Source organism: Galeopterus variegatus, unplaced genomic scaffold, assembly GCF_000696425.1.
Source record: "Galeopterus variegatus unplaced genomic scaffold, G_variegatus-3.0.2 Scaffold873, whole genome shotgun sequence".
Lineage (NCBI taxonomy): Eukaryota > Metazoa > Chordata > Mammalia > Dermoptera > Cynocephalidae > Galeopterus > Galeopterus variegatus.
In genome coordinates, this window is record NW_007726984.1 from 21,905 (window position 1) to 39,465 (window position 17,561).

Sequence of the window (17,561 nt, forward strand, 5' to 3'; positions counted from 1 at the left end):
CTTAATAACTAACAATGTGTTTGTTTTGTTTTTAAACAGGAAAACAACCCTGAGATTAAATTAAATCACCTCAATTAATAAACCCTTTGTGACTGAAGCTTCAGTCAATAGAAACCAGTCATGTTCATAAAGAAAACCAAGAACCTCACATAAACCTCCTAATTTTATAAATCATAAAAATAAATAAATAAATAATCGTGAACAGGCATAATGTAGGTCAGTGACAATTCTTCCACTGATCTACTCACCATTTAATCCATCATTTAACACAGGAGTATTATCAAATGGATCTTTAACTTCAATTAGACATAAGCAGAAACAACAAGGAAAAAAAAAATCAATAGTGCAGGCTGTGAATCTGTCCCTCCCATGATGCTGAGTTAAGAATGTTTGAAGACATATTTTTTGGTGCAAGTGGTTCCTAAATGCAAGCCAACAACCTTATTTGAAGCCCCAACAAGAGTTCATCCAAAGAGTATAAACTACTGATGATAGAACCCTGAAAAATGGTAACATTTGAGAAGCTGAAACAAAAGGAGGCAACCTGGAGAGGAACTGAAAAAAATGTGGGGTTAAACTGTGAGACCAGGACATTGAATGTTCCTCCCATAAGCACTCCATGGTATCGAACTTGGTGGCAAAACTAGTGGGAGAGAGGAAGACTGTGCACTAGGGACTGAAATCCTCAGTGAATGTAGGGATATGGAACATTGGTTAATAAAAGTTTTGAGTCACAAAATACTGGCCTCAGAGGAAGAACTTTGATATGTGTGTATGAGCAATTATTTGGAAAGAGCTATAAAAAAACAGGAGAAAGTAGATACCACTTTTTGGCACTAAGATTTATAGGTTGAATGAAAATGAGTGGAATGAAATTCACAGCTCTACAGTAGATACTAACAGTCATTAGGGTGAGAGAAGGGGGATCTGTTTATAACTGAGCAGGCAAGGTCTTAATTCAAGGGAACAAAGAATCAGGTAGACTGCATCATCTAGAAGAAAAGCGTGAGAAAATAAAAATTAGAGGGGTTTACATTTTATGTGATGGTTCAGGATAACTGGAAATGAAATATGATGAAATATCTGGCATAAAATTGCCTTTATTTTGGTAAACAGGCAGAAACTCCAGGCACTGGCTGGAAGCCTAATAATGCTTGTTCAAGATTACCAAAAATTTCTCAAAAAATTAAAAAATGGAAGGCCAACAAATACAAATGGAAGTTCAAAAAAATGGAAGTCATTCATCTGTGGCTGAGAAAAGGATAGTCAGTGTCAAATCTGCAGCTATTCTCTTCTTCTGATGGATCTGAGAAATACTCTTGAAACAAATCACAATAACCTAAGGACTGGCAAGTTTCCATTTTAATTTTAGCCAGTAATTTTCAAGTTGCAGGCTATGCTCACAGGCAAGTTGGAAAAACGGTTTTGTGGGTCTTTACCAGCAGTTGCATTTAAAATAAAAGAAAACAGAACAGAAAATTGTCAGTGTTTTGCCTACAGTAAGGTACATTATTGTTATGTGTTTGTACAAGTGTATTAGATTACAATATACATCTTGTTTCTTACCTTAGGTCACAATCAAAAAAGTTTGAAAGTCTTTAAACTTTATGGTTGCCATTTCTCTTAAATGAGGAGTCAATTCAGATTGAAAAGGTCTTTCTAGGTTAATCTGCACAAAGTGTGGGCTCAGCCCAATGTTTCGTAAGCTACAAGTTCAATGGAAGATAAATAATTGAATAATTACACAAAATTAGTCAAACTAATTTTACTGATTATAACTTAGAATATTGGCTACCTTGTATCGGAGAGGTTAATTATCTACACCTGTAATTCTGATATAAAAGTTGCTAAAGTTATATTTTTGAAGCCCTGTTAAAATAAAACCTTGGGTTATTCAGAAATTCTTCTTCTAATTATTTTTAATGTAAATCTTTCTAAAAAGCACTGTACCCATCTGTTTCTTTTTTTAAAACAAGACAACTTCTTGACTCATAATCATAGAAAAAGATCAAGTTTTCCACTATGTTATACGTGGCAATGCCTTTAGAAGTTAACTGTGATGCATAAGGCTACTTGAGACTATATTAAACGATGCAGGCTGTGCGCTTCCAAGTTCTGTAGGTCTGCTTGTAATTTGCTAAAATAAGCACAATGAAACTCTGCTAAAAGTGTAAAAGATATAATACAAAGCAATGGTTTTCAAACTCTTAGCCCATTTATACCATTCTTGGAAATTTATCCCAAGGAAATTTATTCAAAAAAACTAAAAACTCCTATGTAGAAAGATGTTTATTCTAGTTTTATCTATTGTAACCTTAGTGTGTCTAACAATAGGGGAACACAACAGAATAGTAGATCACATTAAAGGATAATTATGAACATTGGTGGTGCAGAGATGGTAAATGTAAAGATAACAGAATGCAAAGTAAATATACGATTTACATCTGTGTAAAAGGTATCTGTAACAGGAGTGAAAGAAAATTAATGTAAATACTATACTGACTATAATCTACTAAGACATAAATTTTCCTAAAGAAATACAAGTTATACTTTAGAGAAATAAGAAAAAGGTCAATAATTATTTGTGAGGGATTAGATGTTTCACGAAGACAGCAGATTCTCACAAGTGATGTGAGATGAGCTGGAGTGGAGAATGGAGAAAAGAAGCAAAGAAGTAGGAGTTGGTAATATTTTAGAGCATTCCAAGAGGGATAACTGAAGTTTGAGTAGTCTGCCCGGGAAAGCTTAAGACACCCAATAGGTGGAAAAAGTAGGTAAGCCTGTAAAAGAAGGTAAGGTTCAGATACTGCAAAGTCTTTTTGAGAATAGGAGTGATATAACTGAAATGTGCTTTAGAAATGTTATGCTAGCAGTAATTTGTGGGATGGAAAGGAAGTGGGGAGAGTGCCACATGGCAATTTAAGTTTGTATACACTTAATTGTTATATATTTATTATATATTAATTATATGCTTATAATTTATATACCCTTGCTACATGAAGATAAGTACTTAGGAATATTAAATATCCTGCTAAAAAATTTTTTTGGCTAATTTCATACTATAGTTACAAATATTGGATAAGAACTAGAAAATAATTCAAAACTATCTAGATCTTTTTATATACACACAGGAATATTCAAATGGCAGTGGGAAATGCAAATTTTAGGTTTAACTTGCTACAGAATAAAGAATCTAGTTATCACACTCACCTACATAAAATTTTAATTTTATATCTATGTCAGGCTCAGCAAATATATCTATGTGATCAAATTTCTCTTATCACTCATTTTTGTAAACAAAGTTCTGTTGGAATACAGCCACACAACATTAGTTTATATATTGTATATGGTTGCTTTTGCACTACAACGTTAGAGATAAGTGGCCCACAAACCCTAAAATATTTAGTACCTGGTCCTTTACAGAAAAAGCTTGCTGGCCCCTGATCCATAATCATGTCATACTTTATTCAAAATGGAACAAAGCGCCACCACCCCTACAAGTGTAGTCACTATATATAATTATATTCTGTAAGTTTAGGTCATTGCTGAGTGGTTTATAGCAACTGAAAGAACAGTATTATAAATGAAGCAGGCAAAAGAAAAGATTTAAAGAAAAATTCAGTTTTAAGCACTGTGGTTTTGATACTGATACCAGTATTACAAAGACTTCATCAATTTCAGTTATTAAATTATTATGAGAAAAAACTACAAAAAGAAACATACTTCTTAGCAAATTTATTATGTAAATGATAATTTACTCAATATAGAGAAGTAGGATGTGGGGATGAAATGATTCTTTCCTGGATACATATACACAGTGAGAAAAATAAATTGTGGCAGCATTATTTTCAAATATACACTGAATATAAAGTATATACATTAAAAATAATTATTTTCAAAAATTCCTTTATTAGATAAATTCAATTAAAAATTGAATGACTCTACCTTCCTTTATTTAAAAAAAATGGACAGACTTTAGCTCTTACTCTAACAACACTCATTTGATCCTCCTTTCTTCTGCTAAAGGAGGAAGGAAATTGGTTTCTCCATTTTAAAAGTGAACAAACTAAACATTCAAAGGTTAAGACTTATTCAAGGTATTGATTCCTGTGTTCTTTGTACTATATTCATTGTGGGTTTAAAGAATTTTCAAAGCTGGTACGTTAGAAGCCAGGAATGTTAATTTCTGTGGGTATGGGAGGGGCTCCCATATTAAAAAATCCATTTTATTTATATTATAATATCAAGTAGGTATCTGCATCAGGCTCTTGTAACAGAGGCTTTCATTCACTATTTTTAGACTATAAGGGAATTCAGTATGTTAGGGTAAAGATCGATTCTTTCATAAAATGGAGAATGATACACTCTGGAGTTATAAAAAAAAATTAAAATTTTGATGTTTGTAATTACTGATACTAATATGCTAACAACACGTAAGGTGTGTTAGTTGATCTAATTAAAAGTTTTCACAATAAAGTATTCTTTGGCATTTAAATTTAAAAGGTTCCACAAAAGGTATGTTGCCTGCATAGGACCTCCCCCGACCCCTGAAGAAATAAATAAGGTAATGAAAAAAAAACTGGGAAGCTAACAGGGCAGGATGAGAATAGGACTGATATTGAGCCCATCTTGTAACACCTAAAGATCGAAATAAGGGTAAAAGGGAGATTAAACAGACATGAATATGAGTAGGTTTTCTTTGTACCTTAACAAAAACTAGGTAGTTGACAGAGCAAATAAAGTCATTACAAAGTTTAGGTAACAAGAATTTGAAGATTAAGTAGCTCTTGAGCTAGGATGTATTGGTGGGAACATAAAAGATAAGTACCCAATTTTAATCTACACACAAAAGCTTTTTCTTAACATGGTGGCAACATAGTTTCTATTGATTTAAGAGGCATTTAATATGCTCTCATTATGTACAAGGTATGGTGCTAGGTACTAGGGATACAGACATATCACAGAAATCAAATAAAATATTATCAATGTCACATTACATTTAATATGCTCATACAAAAGACAAAAATAAATAAGTAATCTAAATTAGGAGTCATAAATCTATACCTCCACCACATATTCAAAATTTATCAACTTAAATCATATTCAAGGAATTTTATATTACCCTAAAGAGTGAACATTTTATATATGAACATCAGGCAAAATATTTAAAAGATGGAATTTTATGGCTCTTCCAAGAAAGGAAAACCTATCAAGAATCTTGGCCCTGGGAATCACCCACAAAGTATCCCAGCAATATTCAGACTAATTCCTCTACTTAGAAAAACACCAACACATTAAGATATGTGATTTTCTGCAAATCTCCAAAGAAAATCCCAAGTAATGTACTACAAGGGTCAGTATTCCACAACTGGGTTTCATATACATGTAATAAAATATCCACTAGTACACAACATTGCTATTGCTAACTTAGTAGCAGAGACCTAAAATAAAACCAAACATAGGACATTACTAAAAAAAAGATAGATACAAATCCTAAGATATAAATAAAGCCAAAAGATATCTACATGGCATTCTTGAAATGAATCCAAGTGCTGAAATAATATACTTTTGATGAAAAGCTCTGCTTGTTATAATTGCAGATGTTAATATTTGTGTATGTATACACAGACATTCACATGTATACACACATACACATTTCACTCTTATAGGCAGACATGCAGATAGTCTACTTACTCACTAACATGACCATATCAGGTATATACATTGTGTTAAAAGTACACATTATGAGAAACATGTATTAACACTAGAAAGGCATTCATAGACAATGAAATTACATGTGAAAAAATCATGGGAAACAACACAGTAATTACTAATTCGGAGTTATTTTCATTTCTTGATGTTCTTTAAGCAGTTGTAAGAGACTTTTGGTTAGAACAGAGCTTAGAAAGCAAGGCTAGAGTAAGCTGACAGAGGGCAGGGAGAGAAAGTTTGTTCAGATTAAGGGAACAAGACGGTACCACTTTCCATCTTTCTGACTCCTCTAAAATTGTATAACTGTACTATTTATAAATATAAGCTCCTCTCAAACTTTCACTGAAAAATTTTAAAGAAAGTCTTTATCAAAAAGAAAACAATTCTGGTGCTAGCCCCAAATTCTACCACCTCTTTTACATCAACAAGAAATTCTGAAAAGATGCACTCAAGTTAAGCAATAAAGACTACTTATTAATAAAGGCCAAAGTCTTAATTTTTTGTAGGTCTGCTTGCCATAATTTAAGAATTAAAAGCTTCACTAAAAGAGTACAAATATTAATGATTCAGAAGACAATCTTTTTTCATTTTTGAAAGACAAAACAAAATAACAGTGAAAGAGTGAATGTTTGAAGACCAAGTAAGAATAAAAACAGATTAGCCACAAGTCACTTCCTTGAATAAAGAGTTCTTTACAGTTATATTAGGTTTTTAAAGAGCTTTCAGAAAGACAAGCCATAACAGCATGTTACAAAAATAATAACCATCACACCTTTTATATTTCCTAATACAACACAGTACTGCACAATATAACTTTCTGTGATGATGCAAATGTTCTCTATTTGTACTGTCCATGGTAGCCAATAGGCACATGTGACTACTGACAAAATGAATTTTTAAATTTTACTTGACTTAAATAAATTTTAGTTTCAATAGCCAAAAGAGACTATTGGCTACCACACTGGACAGTGCAATTCTAGATTTTATACATTTGTTTATAAGTAAGTATAAATCTAAGGTCTTAATCTCTTTCACAGAATTGCCTTCAAAACTATATCTCAATCTATTTAGATTGCATAGGCTAAATAGGTCTTGCCACATAGTATCATAAAAGAATGTTACTTTAATGGCTATGATACAAAGGAACACTAAATAATATTTTCTGACAAACTGCCATTATATTTTCAGCCCTTAACATGTCTCTTCCTCTAACCCCGAAAACAACCTTACTCAAGTAACCAGAGAATTTAATTCAGCAACCATGCAAAAATAACACCAAAAACCCCACACAAACTTAAGATTTAACTCAATTTAAGAAGTAAATGCCATCGCCTATTACCTTTGCATAAAAGGGAAAAACTATCTGTTTTTAAAATATAAAACATATTTTACTAACCACCTCCTCCACAAAAAAGGGAAAATAACTTTTTATGTAAGTTTTTAAATTATACAAATTCAAACTATTCATCAATAATTAACTCAGAGATAGGTCCATAAGAAACTAGTATTATATAAACATTTAATATTCTTAAAAGCATTTGTAATATTGATTCTTATATACCATACAGCTTTACTGAGATGCTAGAAATTAAAATTCAGTTACTTCACTGTAGAATAGAATATCTCTATAGTCAAGATGAAGTTTTAGAGAATTGTTAAATACATCTATTCTAATATATCTTTCACTTGATTAACGAGCAAAAACATATGAAATAACTAAACAGAAAAATAACTTACCTCTGTATAACCAAAACAGCAGTAAAATTCATGACTATCGTGAGCACAGTTCAAGCAGGGGTGGGAAAAAAAAATTTACTGAGAACTTTTTATCTATGTTCCTGAAAACAAGACACTGTTTTACAGAAATGTTACAGTTTCATGTAGCAGCTTTCTAATTTTTGTAAATTTACATCTTTTTATACTTAGTAACCTTAAATCCTAACTAGAATACAAGTGACATCAGTAGAAGTATTCTTACCTTTATTTGACTTTGATGGTTTATTCTTGATAGGTTTAAGGGAACTTCTTGATTTATCCTCTCTATCTTTAATAAGTTTCTGAACATCATCCAAAGACAGTTTTTGCAGAACAACTACCGGCTTAGCTCCTTTATTTAGATCTTCAACTAATCCCATTTTTTCTACTTTGTCTTTCTGTTCTCCTTTTGTTTCCATTTTCTTTGTCTCCTGTGTAATATTGCCATCTTTATCCCTCTTGATTTTTGGAATGACAAAATTTTTCAATGCACCAGACCTGCCACCCAACAAATAACTTGGAAATTCTGCCTTATTGTCAGGATGTGCTTTATTACTATCTACTTTACTCTTGTTACCCTCTGTCCGTTTGTCATCTTTACTATTTGGTGATTTAAAACCAGTTTTATCAGGTCTTGATTTATTAGAATCTCCTTGTTTAACACGAGGACTGTCAGGTCTTGATTTTTGTTCCCCAGAAGATGGTCTTTCCCTCGAACCCCCTGATTCATGTCTGTGTTTTCTTTCTAGCTTATCAGTTCTTGAACCATCAGATTTAATGCCATGTTCGTTTCTACTAGAGGATCTCAATGTTTCCGGTCTTCGAACCCTAGACTGATCTCCCCGATGTCGCTCTGATTCACCCCTGTCATCTGATTTTTGTTTACTATCATGGTCACGTCTTAGTGACTCAGAAATAGATCGCCCATCAGGTCTCTGCTTTAAGGCTTCAGCTCGTTCTGATTTTAACCGAGGTGAGTCAGATTTAATATCCTGTTTATGTTTAGACACGTCAGGTTTTTTCTCTGTTGACAGTTTTCCAGAATCCCTCCTATTTTCATGCCTGTGTTTTGGTGTTTCAGGCCGGCCTTCATTTTTTTGCTTTGGAGTTTCAGGCCGGCTCTCACCTTTTTGCTTTGGAGTTTCAGGCCGTCCATCACCCTTCTGTTTCAGGGTTTCAGGATGCGCATCACTCTTTTGTTTTGGAGTTTCAGGCCGGCTTTCACCCTTTTGCTTTGGGGTTTCAGGTCTTGATTTTGTTGTTTCTGACCTGCCATTATTTTGTTTGTTGTCATTTGATTTTGAGTCAGATAGTCTATTTTCATTCTGTTTAGGATCGACTATGGTGCTCTCATTTTGTTTAGATTCAGGCGTTCTGCTCTCATTCTGTTTAAGTTCTTCTGTTTGGGTCTCAATTTTAGTTTCTAACTTACTTTCACTTGATTTTGTCTCTACCAATCGGTTTTCATTCGGTTTAGATTCTGACAATCTACTTTCATTTTGTTTCATTTCACTCTTTGAAAGCTCAGGATCAGACTTTTTTTTAGGTGTCTCAGGATGGTTTTCTGGTGTAGATTTAAGACCTCCAATAATATCTTCCTGAAGAACAGAAATAGGTGCATCATTACATTGTTTGATTTCTTCAGGCTTTTTTATGGAGTCTGAATCCTGAGTTACAGAAGCCTGAGAGTCCACTCTTCCTGCCTGATGAAGATCAATGCTAACCATTAATGCTGGCCTTGACCCATTTCCCGTAGAACCCGTCTCCTGAGAAGCTGGTCTATTACCTCCTGTAGCACCCCCAGCCTCCTGTGGGTAAGAATCTTGTTTTCTTTTTTTCAAAGGCTTATCTGAAATTTAAAGATAAATATTCAATATCAGTAATAGACATATATTCTTATCTTATTAAAAACCATATGGACTTTATCTTTTCAAAGTCAAAATGCTTTTTAAAAAGTAGTAAATGCGAATGTAAATATGTATATATAAAATAGTAAGCATAATGAAATAATAGTTTTAAAGCCAAGATTTGAGGAAATATTCATGCTTGCTGAACCTCAATAAATACTGGTGAATACAGTAAAAAATTTAGCAGCATACTTTTTGAGTATTAAGTGTAAGACTATAAAATGAATAGAACTTAGAATACCTCAAAGACAAACATATATTTATGTTCATATATGTTCAAGAAAAACCAGATTCTTTACATAAGAATAAGGCAACCAGTTATAAATCATATATTCTCATTTAAGATAATTTTAACTACTAACAAAAAACTACAAAGAATCCCAAATCTGCCAACACACCAAACAGGAAATATAAGCTTTTAGTACATGTAAGATAAGTATGAAAAGAATAAAAACTGAAAGAAAAGAGAAATCATTCCACTGGAAAAAAAGGTAAATGAGAGTAAGAAAAAAAAAGAATTTAATAATTTGTTCTTACACTTAGATTGAGGATTCACATTCTTAAGGTATAAACAGCACAAATGGAATTTAAAAGCTAAAACACAATGTTAGAAGTAAATTTGGAATAAGAAAGCAATATATACCATAGGTAAAAATCAGAAGCACATTAAGGACTTTTTGTATAAATCCTGTCTTAAGCAACTACCACTGAAGAAAAATGCTTCTGCTTTTCAACATGAAGTTCTAGGGATTAATATATTGGCTTCAGAAAGAAATAATTTGCAGTATTCTGAAATATAAAGACAAACACACAAACACAAATCCACCACTGCAATAAAATGTCAAGGTGTTTTTAACATCTATATATTTCTGTGCATGATTCCACTTCTAACTCAAGAGGCTGCTAGATCATTTTCCTTTTTTTTTTTCTAACCGGTAAGGGGATCGCAACCCTCAGCATAGTGCTGTCCGCACCACGCTCAACCAGTGAGCGCACCGGCCATCCTTATATAGGATCCTAACCTGTGGCCTCGGTGCTACCAGCGCCGCACTCTCCCAAGTGAGCAGGACTGGCCCTGCTAGATCATTTTCTAAAAACTGAATCTCTAGTTAGTCCTTGGGAATAGCTACATTATAGCACCTTGAGATTTTGTCTGCTCTTCCTAACTTGCTGAATTGCTTGACTATGTTTTAAAAGTCATTGTTAGTCATTTTAACAAGAGAACCTCTAGATTCTCTCATTCACTAATGTAACATATCTTTTAAAGAAAACAGTATTACAAGGTTAGTAGTCAAACTGACAACTGAAAACAGACCCTTATTGTAGGCAACCAAGTTCTGAAATTTTTTTTAATGGTAAGGCTTCTTTTATACACCAAAGTTCCACCATTTTGATCTTAAAGTGAGAAGGAGCAGTTCATGTGAGTTTAAAATCTAATGAAATGTGATTAAAATTTACTTCAGATATTTGCTAGTTTTTTTTTTTGGTAAAACTAAGTCATTCTGCTCCTTTAGTTATCCAGAAGTCAAATCTATCATAATACATGCTCCATTTGCAAAACTACATAATACAGTTAATAATAATAATGGGCCGAACCCGTGGCGCACTCAGGAGAGTGCGGCGCTGGGAGCGCTGCGGCGCTCGGAGCACCGCAGTGCTCCTGCCGTGGGTTCGGATCTTATATAGGGATGGCCAGTGCGCTCACTGGCTGAGCGCAGTGCGGCCAGTCACAAAAAAAGACAAAAAATAAATAAATAAATAAATAAAATAATAATAATAAAATATATTATTAGAAATGTTTTCCCTAGTTAAAACTAACATGCTAAGAGAGCCGGCCCGTGGCTCACTTGGGAGAGTGCGGTGCTGATAACACCAAGGCCATGGGTTTGGATCCCATATAGGGATGGCCGGTTCACTCACTGGCTGAGCGTGGTGCTGACAACACCAAGCCAAGGGTTAAGATCCCCTTAATGATCATCTTTAAAAAAAAAAAACAAAAAAAAAAAACTAACATGCTAAGAATTTATATGAGGCTTTCTGCATAAATTCCTCAGAAAAAAGCCCTCAGAATGTTAAATTTACATTCACAGACTCCTCTTTTTGAATGTTCTGCCATATAAAATAATCTTTCTATCTTGCCATAGGGCACATCTAATAATTACTATCTCATAAAGAGGATGCTTTATCACCTAATGCATTAATCATTTATGACAAGAATCTAGAAATTCAAATACAATATCCTAAGATTTTCTATATTTTCAATGAAATATGCTTTGTGAAAGTCATTAAAATGATAACCTATGCATACTTAAGAACTACAATGACATAGGTTTCAGGCATTTGAAGATCTTCTTAAGAGATCTTTGGCTCATCTTTTAATTAACATGAACACTCTGTCTTTCAAGAAAAACTTTAAAATAGCTTAGAAGACTGATCTTAAGAGTTTATAGATCAGTAACCTCATTCCAATTCACCTTTTGTCATTAAAATGAAAATTTAGCAAATAAGTTAATTTCAATGACACTATCATGTTCAATTTAATGATCTTTAACTATGGATCTCGTGATTATAATAAAAATGTATGAAAGCAATTGTACAAAATTGTACGTAAGTAATACACTAAGAGTGGGAAAGATTTTATAGTTTTTTTCCCTATACATAAAATATTGCTAAATACAAAGTTTTAATTTTTCAACTATTGAAAAGTATCTTCACCTCTTCTGTAAAACCTGGAAAAATTCCATCACTGTTGCAGGGATTCTTGGATGTTAATAGCATGTACGTTCTGAATCACTTAGTCTGATTCAGTTCCACCATGAACTTACTCCTGTAAAATGGCTCTGAATGTGTGCAGGTCACTTTTCTCTATCCACTCTTGTTATCAGTCTTCATTATATAACAACTTTCACCTAATGATGGAAAGCCATCTTTATGAAGAAATCATTTTAGTATTTGAGACACTGATTACCTTTGAGCCCTCTTCAGCATTGGGAACCATATGATTACCTATGAGAATGCATATATTCCTGAAGAAAATGCACACAGAAGGATTACCATAATTTCAAAACCAACAACGCTTGTCATCCAGATGTTGATATTTTGAAAATAAGATCCAGCACTTTACAGAAAATCTGAACTCAATCATGCTTATAAAAGACAAACTATACCACTTACTTAGATCTACTAAAACACTTAAAGCAGAAAGCACAATAAGTGCATATATAGTAGCCATTTATGAAAAAAGAAAACATCACACCTCTAAAAACACAGTACAGTCTGAGTGGCTAATTGTCTTATTCCTGCCCAAAATCCCAGTCTCTTATTCCAAATGATGGTAGGCAATAATTGACTTCTTATAAGGGTTACAGTGCAAGAATATTGTAACATTATAAAAACATTAGTGAAGCTAAGCCATTCCTTACACTTACTAACATGGAAAGTGGACCTTGGGAAAAAAATGAAACAAGCAAAGATAACAAAGGAACTCCCACTCTGACAAAAGAAAGCAGGAATTTTCAGCACATGAAAGAGATATTAATATCTATGATAGGTCATCCCAGAAGCAAAGATGCATGGCCTTTTAAAATTAATTTAAGTAATTACAGATGTTAAAAGTATAAGCAAAAAGATTGAGAAAAAGGTCCTTTTGGAATATTATAAAATATTAGGTTACAGAATTATCCTATCAGTGTATATATAGAACTGTCCAAAGACGGGAGAACAGGCCAAAGGAACATAAATATCTAGCAGCCACAAAAGTGTCTTCAATGTATATAACAGGGGTACATCACATCCTATGGAAAATATTTCTTAAGACTACTCTTACTCTTTCCTAGACTTCTAAGATTATTAGCTATGTTTGCTGAACTTTCTAACCTTATTTATAAGGTGTAGTTTCTGGACTTCTGATTATTGAAGGGAATACTACTCTCATAGCAAATGAATATATTGGGAAACAAACTTAGATCCTAGAGCAGAACTCACCATAAAACCATGTAGACCATACAAGTGGTCTTGTTTGCTCCTTATTACCCATAATACAACACAGTAGTTGTAAAAAAGTTTTCAGTGCCAAATCTTAGAATACATTAAATGTCAATTTTAGAATTTAGACCTAAAAAGTAAAAGTAATGACAACTAGTAATGTATTAATTTTAAGAAAGTATTTCCTCTCTCAAGTGCTAACTATAAAACTACCACTTCAGAAGAATTTCACTTTTATTTTTGATCTCACCTACAACCTTGGAGCAACACACACGTTTAATTTTTCCAAAATCTCAAGGTAACTGCTTATATAAAAAATACTATTCCACCACAGAATGCAGAAATTAAATGCAAAATGACAAAGTTCAATCAAAGGTGTTAGGTCACACCTAAATTCCAAGTTTTCAAATAAATCCACAAAATAATAACACAGATTTCAGAAAATAAGTTAGAAATGACAACACTAATATGAAGTAAGCAAAAACTACTTAATCCTTATAGCACCAAATAACTGCATTTTCACCAAAATTGTAAGCCAACTCTGTTCATTTAACTTTCCAGTTTTCTTTGCTATAGCCACACTATCACAGATTACAGAGAAAACTATTTAGATAATAGAAAGTAAAATATACAAGTTTCCGCAAGAACAGTATGTTGTACTTGTTGACTTTGTTTTATTTTCTAAAAGAAAAGTTGGTAGTATAAAATAAGTTTCCTAATATGCAATTAGACCTATTTACTACCCCTATTTTCATTCCATTTTTCAAAGTAAAAACTTTGGTTTCAGCAAATATGATACAATAAAATTTCATGAAAGTAAAAAAAAAATTCACCATTTCATCTGTTTTTGTTCCTATCAACAACTAAAAATCATTTAAAAATTACACTTCTTTTTAAGAACATAATTTTCCGTAACACAGATTCAATGTCATGCAAAAATTCAGCTCTCAAGGCAACTAATATTTCTCGGTCAGGCAACCACAATTTTGTATGTTTCTTACAAAACTGACTATCACAGGATTCAGGAATTTCGGGTAGGTTAATATATTATCAAGAGAGGCTGAGTAATACTGCTCTTTTCGCTTGACATACATATACTTCTATAAGAGGTTAGAGGAAGAGAGATACATTTTGGAATCTATAGTTATTTGTTTCCTGAACCCAGACTGCAAACCACAGAGAAAAAGAACAAGCAACACTTTATTTCATTCTTAACATCAGAGATTTTCTAGTAAAAAAAAAAAAAAGTTCCAGTTCCTTAGACAATACTATAAATCTCTTTACTTGTACCTATTTATGATTTACACACTTTGCAAACATTAGAGTACAACAATTACTAAATAGTCTATTTTTTCAATGACATTAAAAAGATCAATAGACAAGGGACATAATATGAATCTTCAGCATGTTTCTTAGAATGAGAACATAATTATCTAGTGATGATCATGTCACATAATGAACAGGACCACATATAAAAATGAGCTCTACCAAACGTCAAGTTTTGATTTATAGTTACCAAGAAATAAAATATAAGAGCTGTAAATCAACTTAGAATATTTTAATTGTAAAATTAAATCATAAACTGTGATTTTGGTTTGGATGATCGAATGTGTATATGCATTTATAAAGACATCAAATTTTTTTTTTGTCCTTTTTGAGACTGGCCGCACTGCGCTCAGCCAGTGAGCGCTGTGAGTGCACCGGTCATCCCTATATAGGATCCAAACCTGCAGCGGGAGCGCTCCTGTGCTCCCAGCGCCGCACTCTCCTGAGTGCACCACGGGCTCGGCCCAAGACATCAAATTCTTAAGTGATATTACTAATTTCAATCACTGATTCATCGGTCTCTCTTAAAATATTGAAGTGGTTTTGTACATTGTGTACACCAAATAATCAAGAATTTAGTAGAAACTAATTTTGTTTCATTATAATTTAGAAAGCACGAAGGAAGCCCATAGAACAAGTATGTCTTAGAACTCCATCCTAATATGAGGGTACTTCAAAAAGTTCATAGAAACATTTGTTTTATCTTTTAGTTCTATTTTTCCACAAACTTTTTGAAGTACCTTCGTATACTAGTCAGGTAAAAGGGAACACAACTGTAATCACCACCAAAAGACCCTTGATTTTTAAGTTTGCTATTTAACTAAAAACTCCATAACTTGTTTACTAATAAAAAATAAATTAAAAAACCACATTATTAAGGGAGTAGGATTATAAACTGAGTGAAATATTTAACTTCTTAATAAGCTGACATATAAACTTTTCTTTAATGTACCTGCTTCAAAATAATTCCATAGCAGTTAACCTTATTTTGGCCAAAAAAAGTTGAAGATGCACAACTTAATATAGTTATAATATATAACTTGTGGATATACATGCGACATAGAAATCTCATTTAGTAGAAAAGCATGGATAAGTAAAATCACATAGTACATAGCAGGTGACAGACTTGCAATAGAGAATTACCAATCTCAGATAGCTGCTTCAGATAAAAAATCAAGTTAAGAATTTAACTTATGAGGTATAAATATTAGTAATAAAAATATACTTGAGGAGAGAGAAAGGATTATATAAATATAATGAGAAAAGAAGAGTAACTTAAAAAAAATTTTTGACACCATAATTACATATTTGCCCAAATGATGAAGTGATAATAACAAAATTATTTTACCTTTATCTTGAACTTCTTTTGAGAAGCGCTCCCTTTCAATAGCTGATTCTCTCTCTATTCGCTCAATTTCAGCCAATGCATCCAATTCCACTTCATCATATATAGGTCCCTGTTGTTGATTCTGTACCACAGAAGTCTGGGGTTGTTTTGTAGGAACTGAAGTGTTCTGCTGTAAAACAGGCACTGGATTTGCTGGAAGGAATGCTGTTTGTTCTTGCTGCGACAAACACTGAGCAGCATTTAGTGGGCGGTTTATATCCTGTGGAGTAATGGGTGTTTTTGAAGTCTGTCCTGGGTACTGCACATTAAAAGGAATATCATTTTCTGAAACATTGCTATTTTCCATACCAGAAAGCATATCCTCTTGCTGGTCCATGTCTGAAGATCTTACACGAGAAAGTCTTAATGTAAGTTTAGTAGAGTCCTTGGATGGAGAACTAATTATATCATACATTGCAGCTTTCTCACTCTGCTCTTTTTCATCCTTGCCTAATTTCATTTTCTTTTGCTTCTTTTGTTTTCTTTCTGGAGAATCTAGCAAGATGTCTGGTGGAACATCTCGAGGTGATGAACAAGGTAGAGGTTGAGAATGTAGGATTAAAGTTGGTCTTGATCCTAGGAAAATCAATTCGACAGAAATAAACAGTTGTGCTGATTTCACATTTCCAACAGTGTGATAGAAACATTAAATAAGTGACTATATAGTAATGCTAGAGATAATATTAAGAAATTGTTAAATCCAAGTCACTAATTTTCAAAAGATGAAAGCCTACAGACTTGTCCCACACAGTTTTCCAGCTTGCTAACAGACGACTGAGGTGTGAATCTAAGTATAAGTATTCCATCATTCTGAACAGTATTACTTCTATTATTGTACTTATAGAGTAAAAATACTTAGCTTTAAAGTGGCAAAAGAATTGTTTCTAATGATACAACACAAATATTTTGGGCATGATCATCTCTATTCTTTTACCGATTACCTAGGAAAACCAATATATCCTAATATCTGAAGTAAGAGATTACTTAACACAGTACAGTGTTAAAAATAAACTAATCGAATGGAAAAATTCTTCTAATTAACAAGCTGTTAAGTGAGAAAAAAGAGTACTGATATGCTTCAGAAATAAAAGCACAAGTATATCTGAATAATGTATACATTTCTTATCATTAGACTATTTACAAAATATTTTAAAACCTGTAGGAAATTTTAATAATCAGTCAAGATAAAAGTGCTTTACAGAAAGAACTTAAACCTGGATCTGCCTTAAATTAAGCTTTCAGTGTGTATACACACACACACACACACACACACACACATGTATATATATGTATATATGTATATATAACTTTTCTATGATATATAAATCTGAACTTTGTTAGTAATGTTACTACACTTAAAATGTTAAATATAAAAAATATAACTTTTAAGAGAATTATCTATTGAATAAAGTGTGATAAAGATGCCATGGGAGCAATTTACTATAAATGTTAGTTTGAAGTCATATCAAACTAACAAGAGATTTTTTTCT

General features: G+C 32.7%; 1 protein-coding gene across 2 annotated transcripts in view; it reads right to left on the bottom strand.

The window, feature by feature from the left end:
- Window positions 1-17,561, bottom strand: part of LOC103590778 (nipped-B-like protein) — a 151,786-nt gene that overhangs the window by 20,652 nt on the left and 113,573 nt on the right. For both annotated transcript variants that reach the window (XM_008573084.1, XM_008573085.1), the window contains exons 9-10: window positions 16,033-16,647; window positions 7,691-9,316 (exon numbers count right to left, since the gene is read on the bottom strand). In XM_008573084.1, coding sequence (XP_008571306.1) covers window positions 7,691-9,316; window positions 16,033-16,647 — 2,241 coding nt within the window. The remainder of the gene's footprint in view (window positions 1-7,690; window positions 9,317-16,032; window positions 16,648-17,561) is intronic.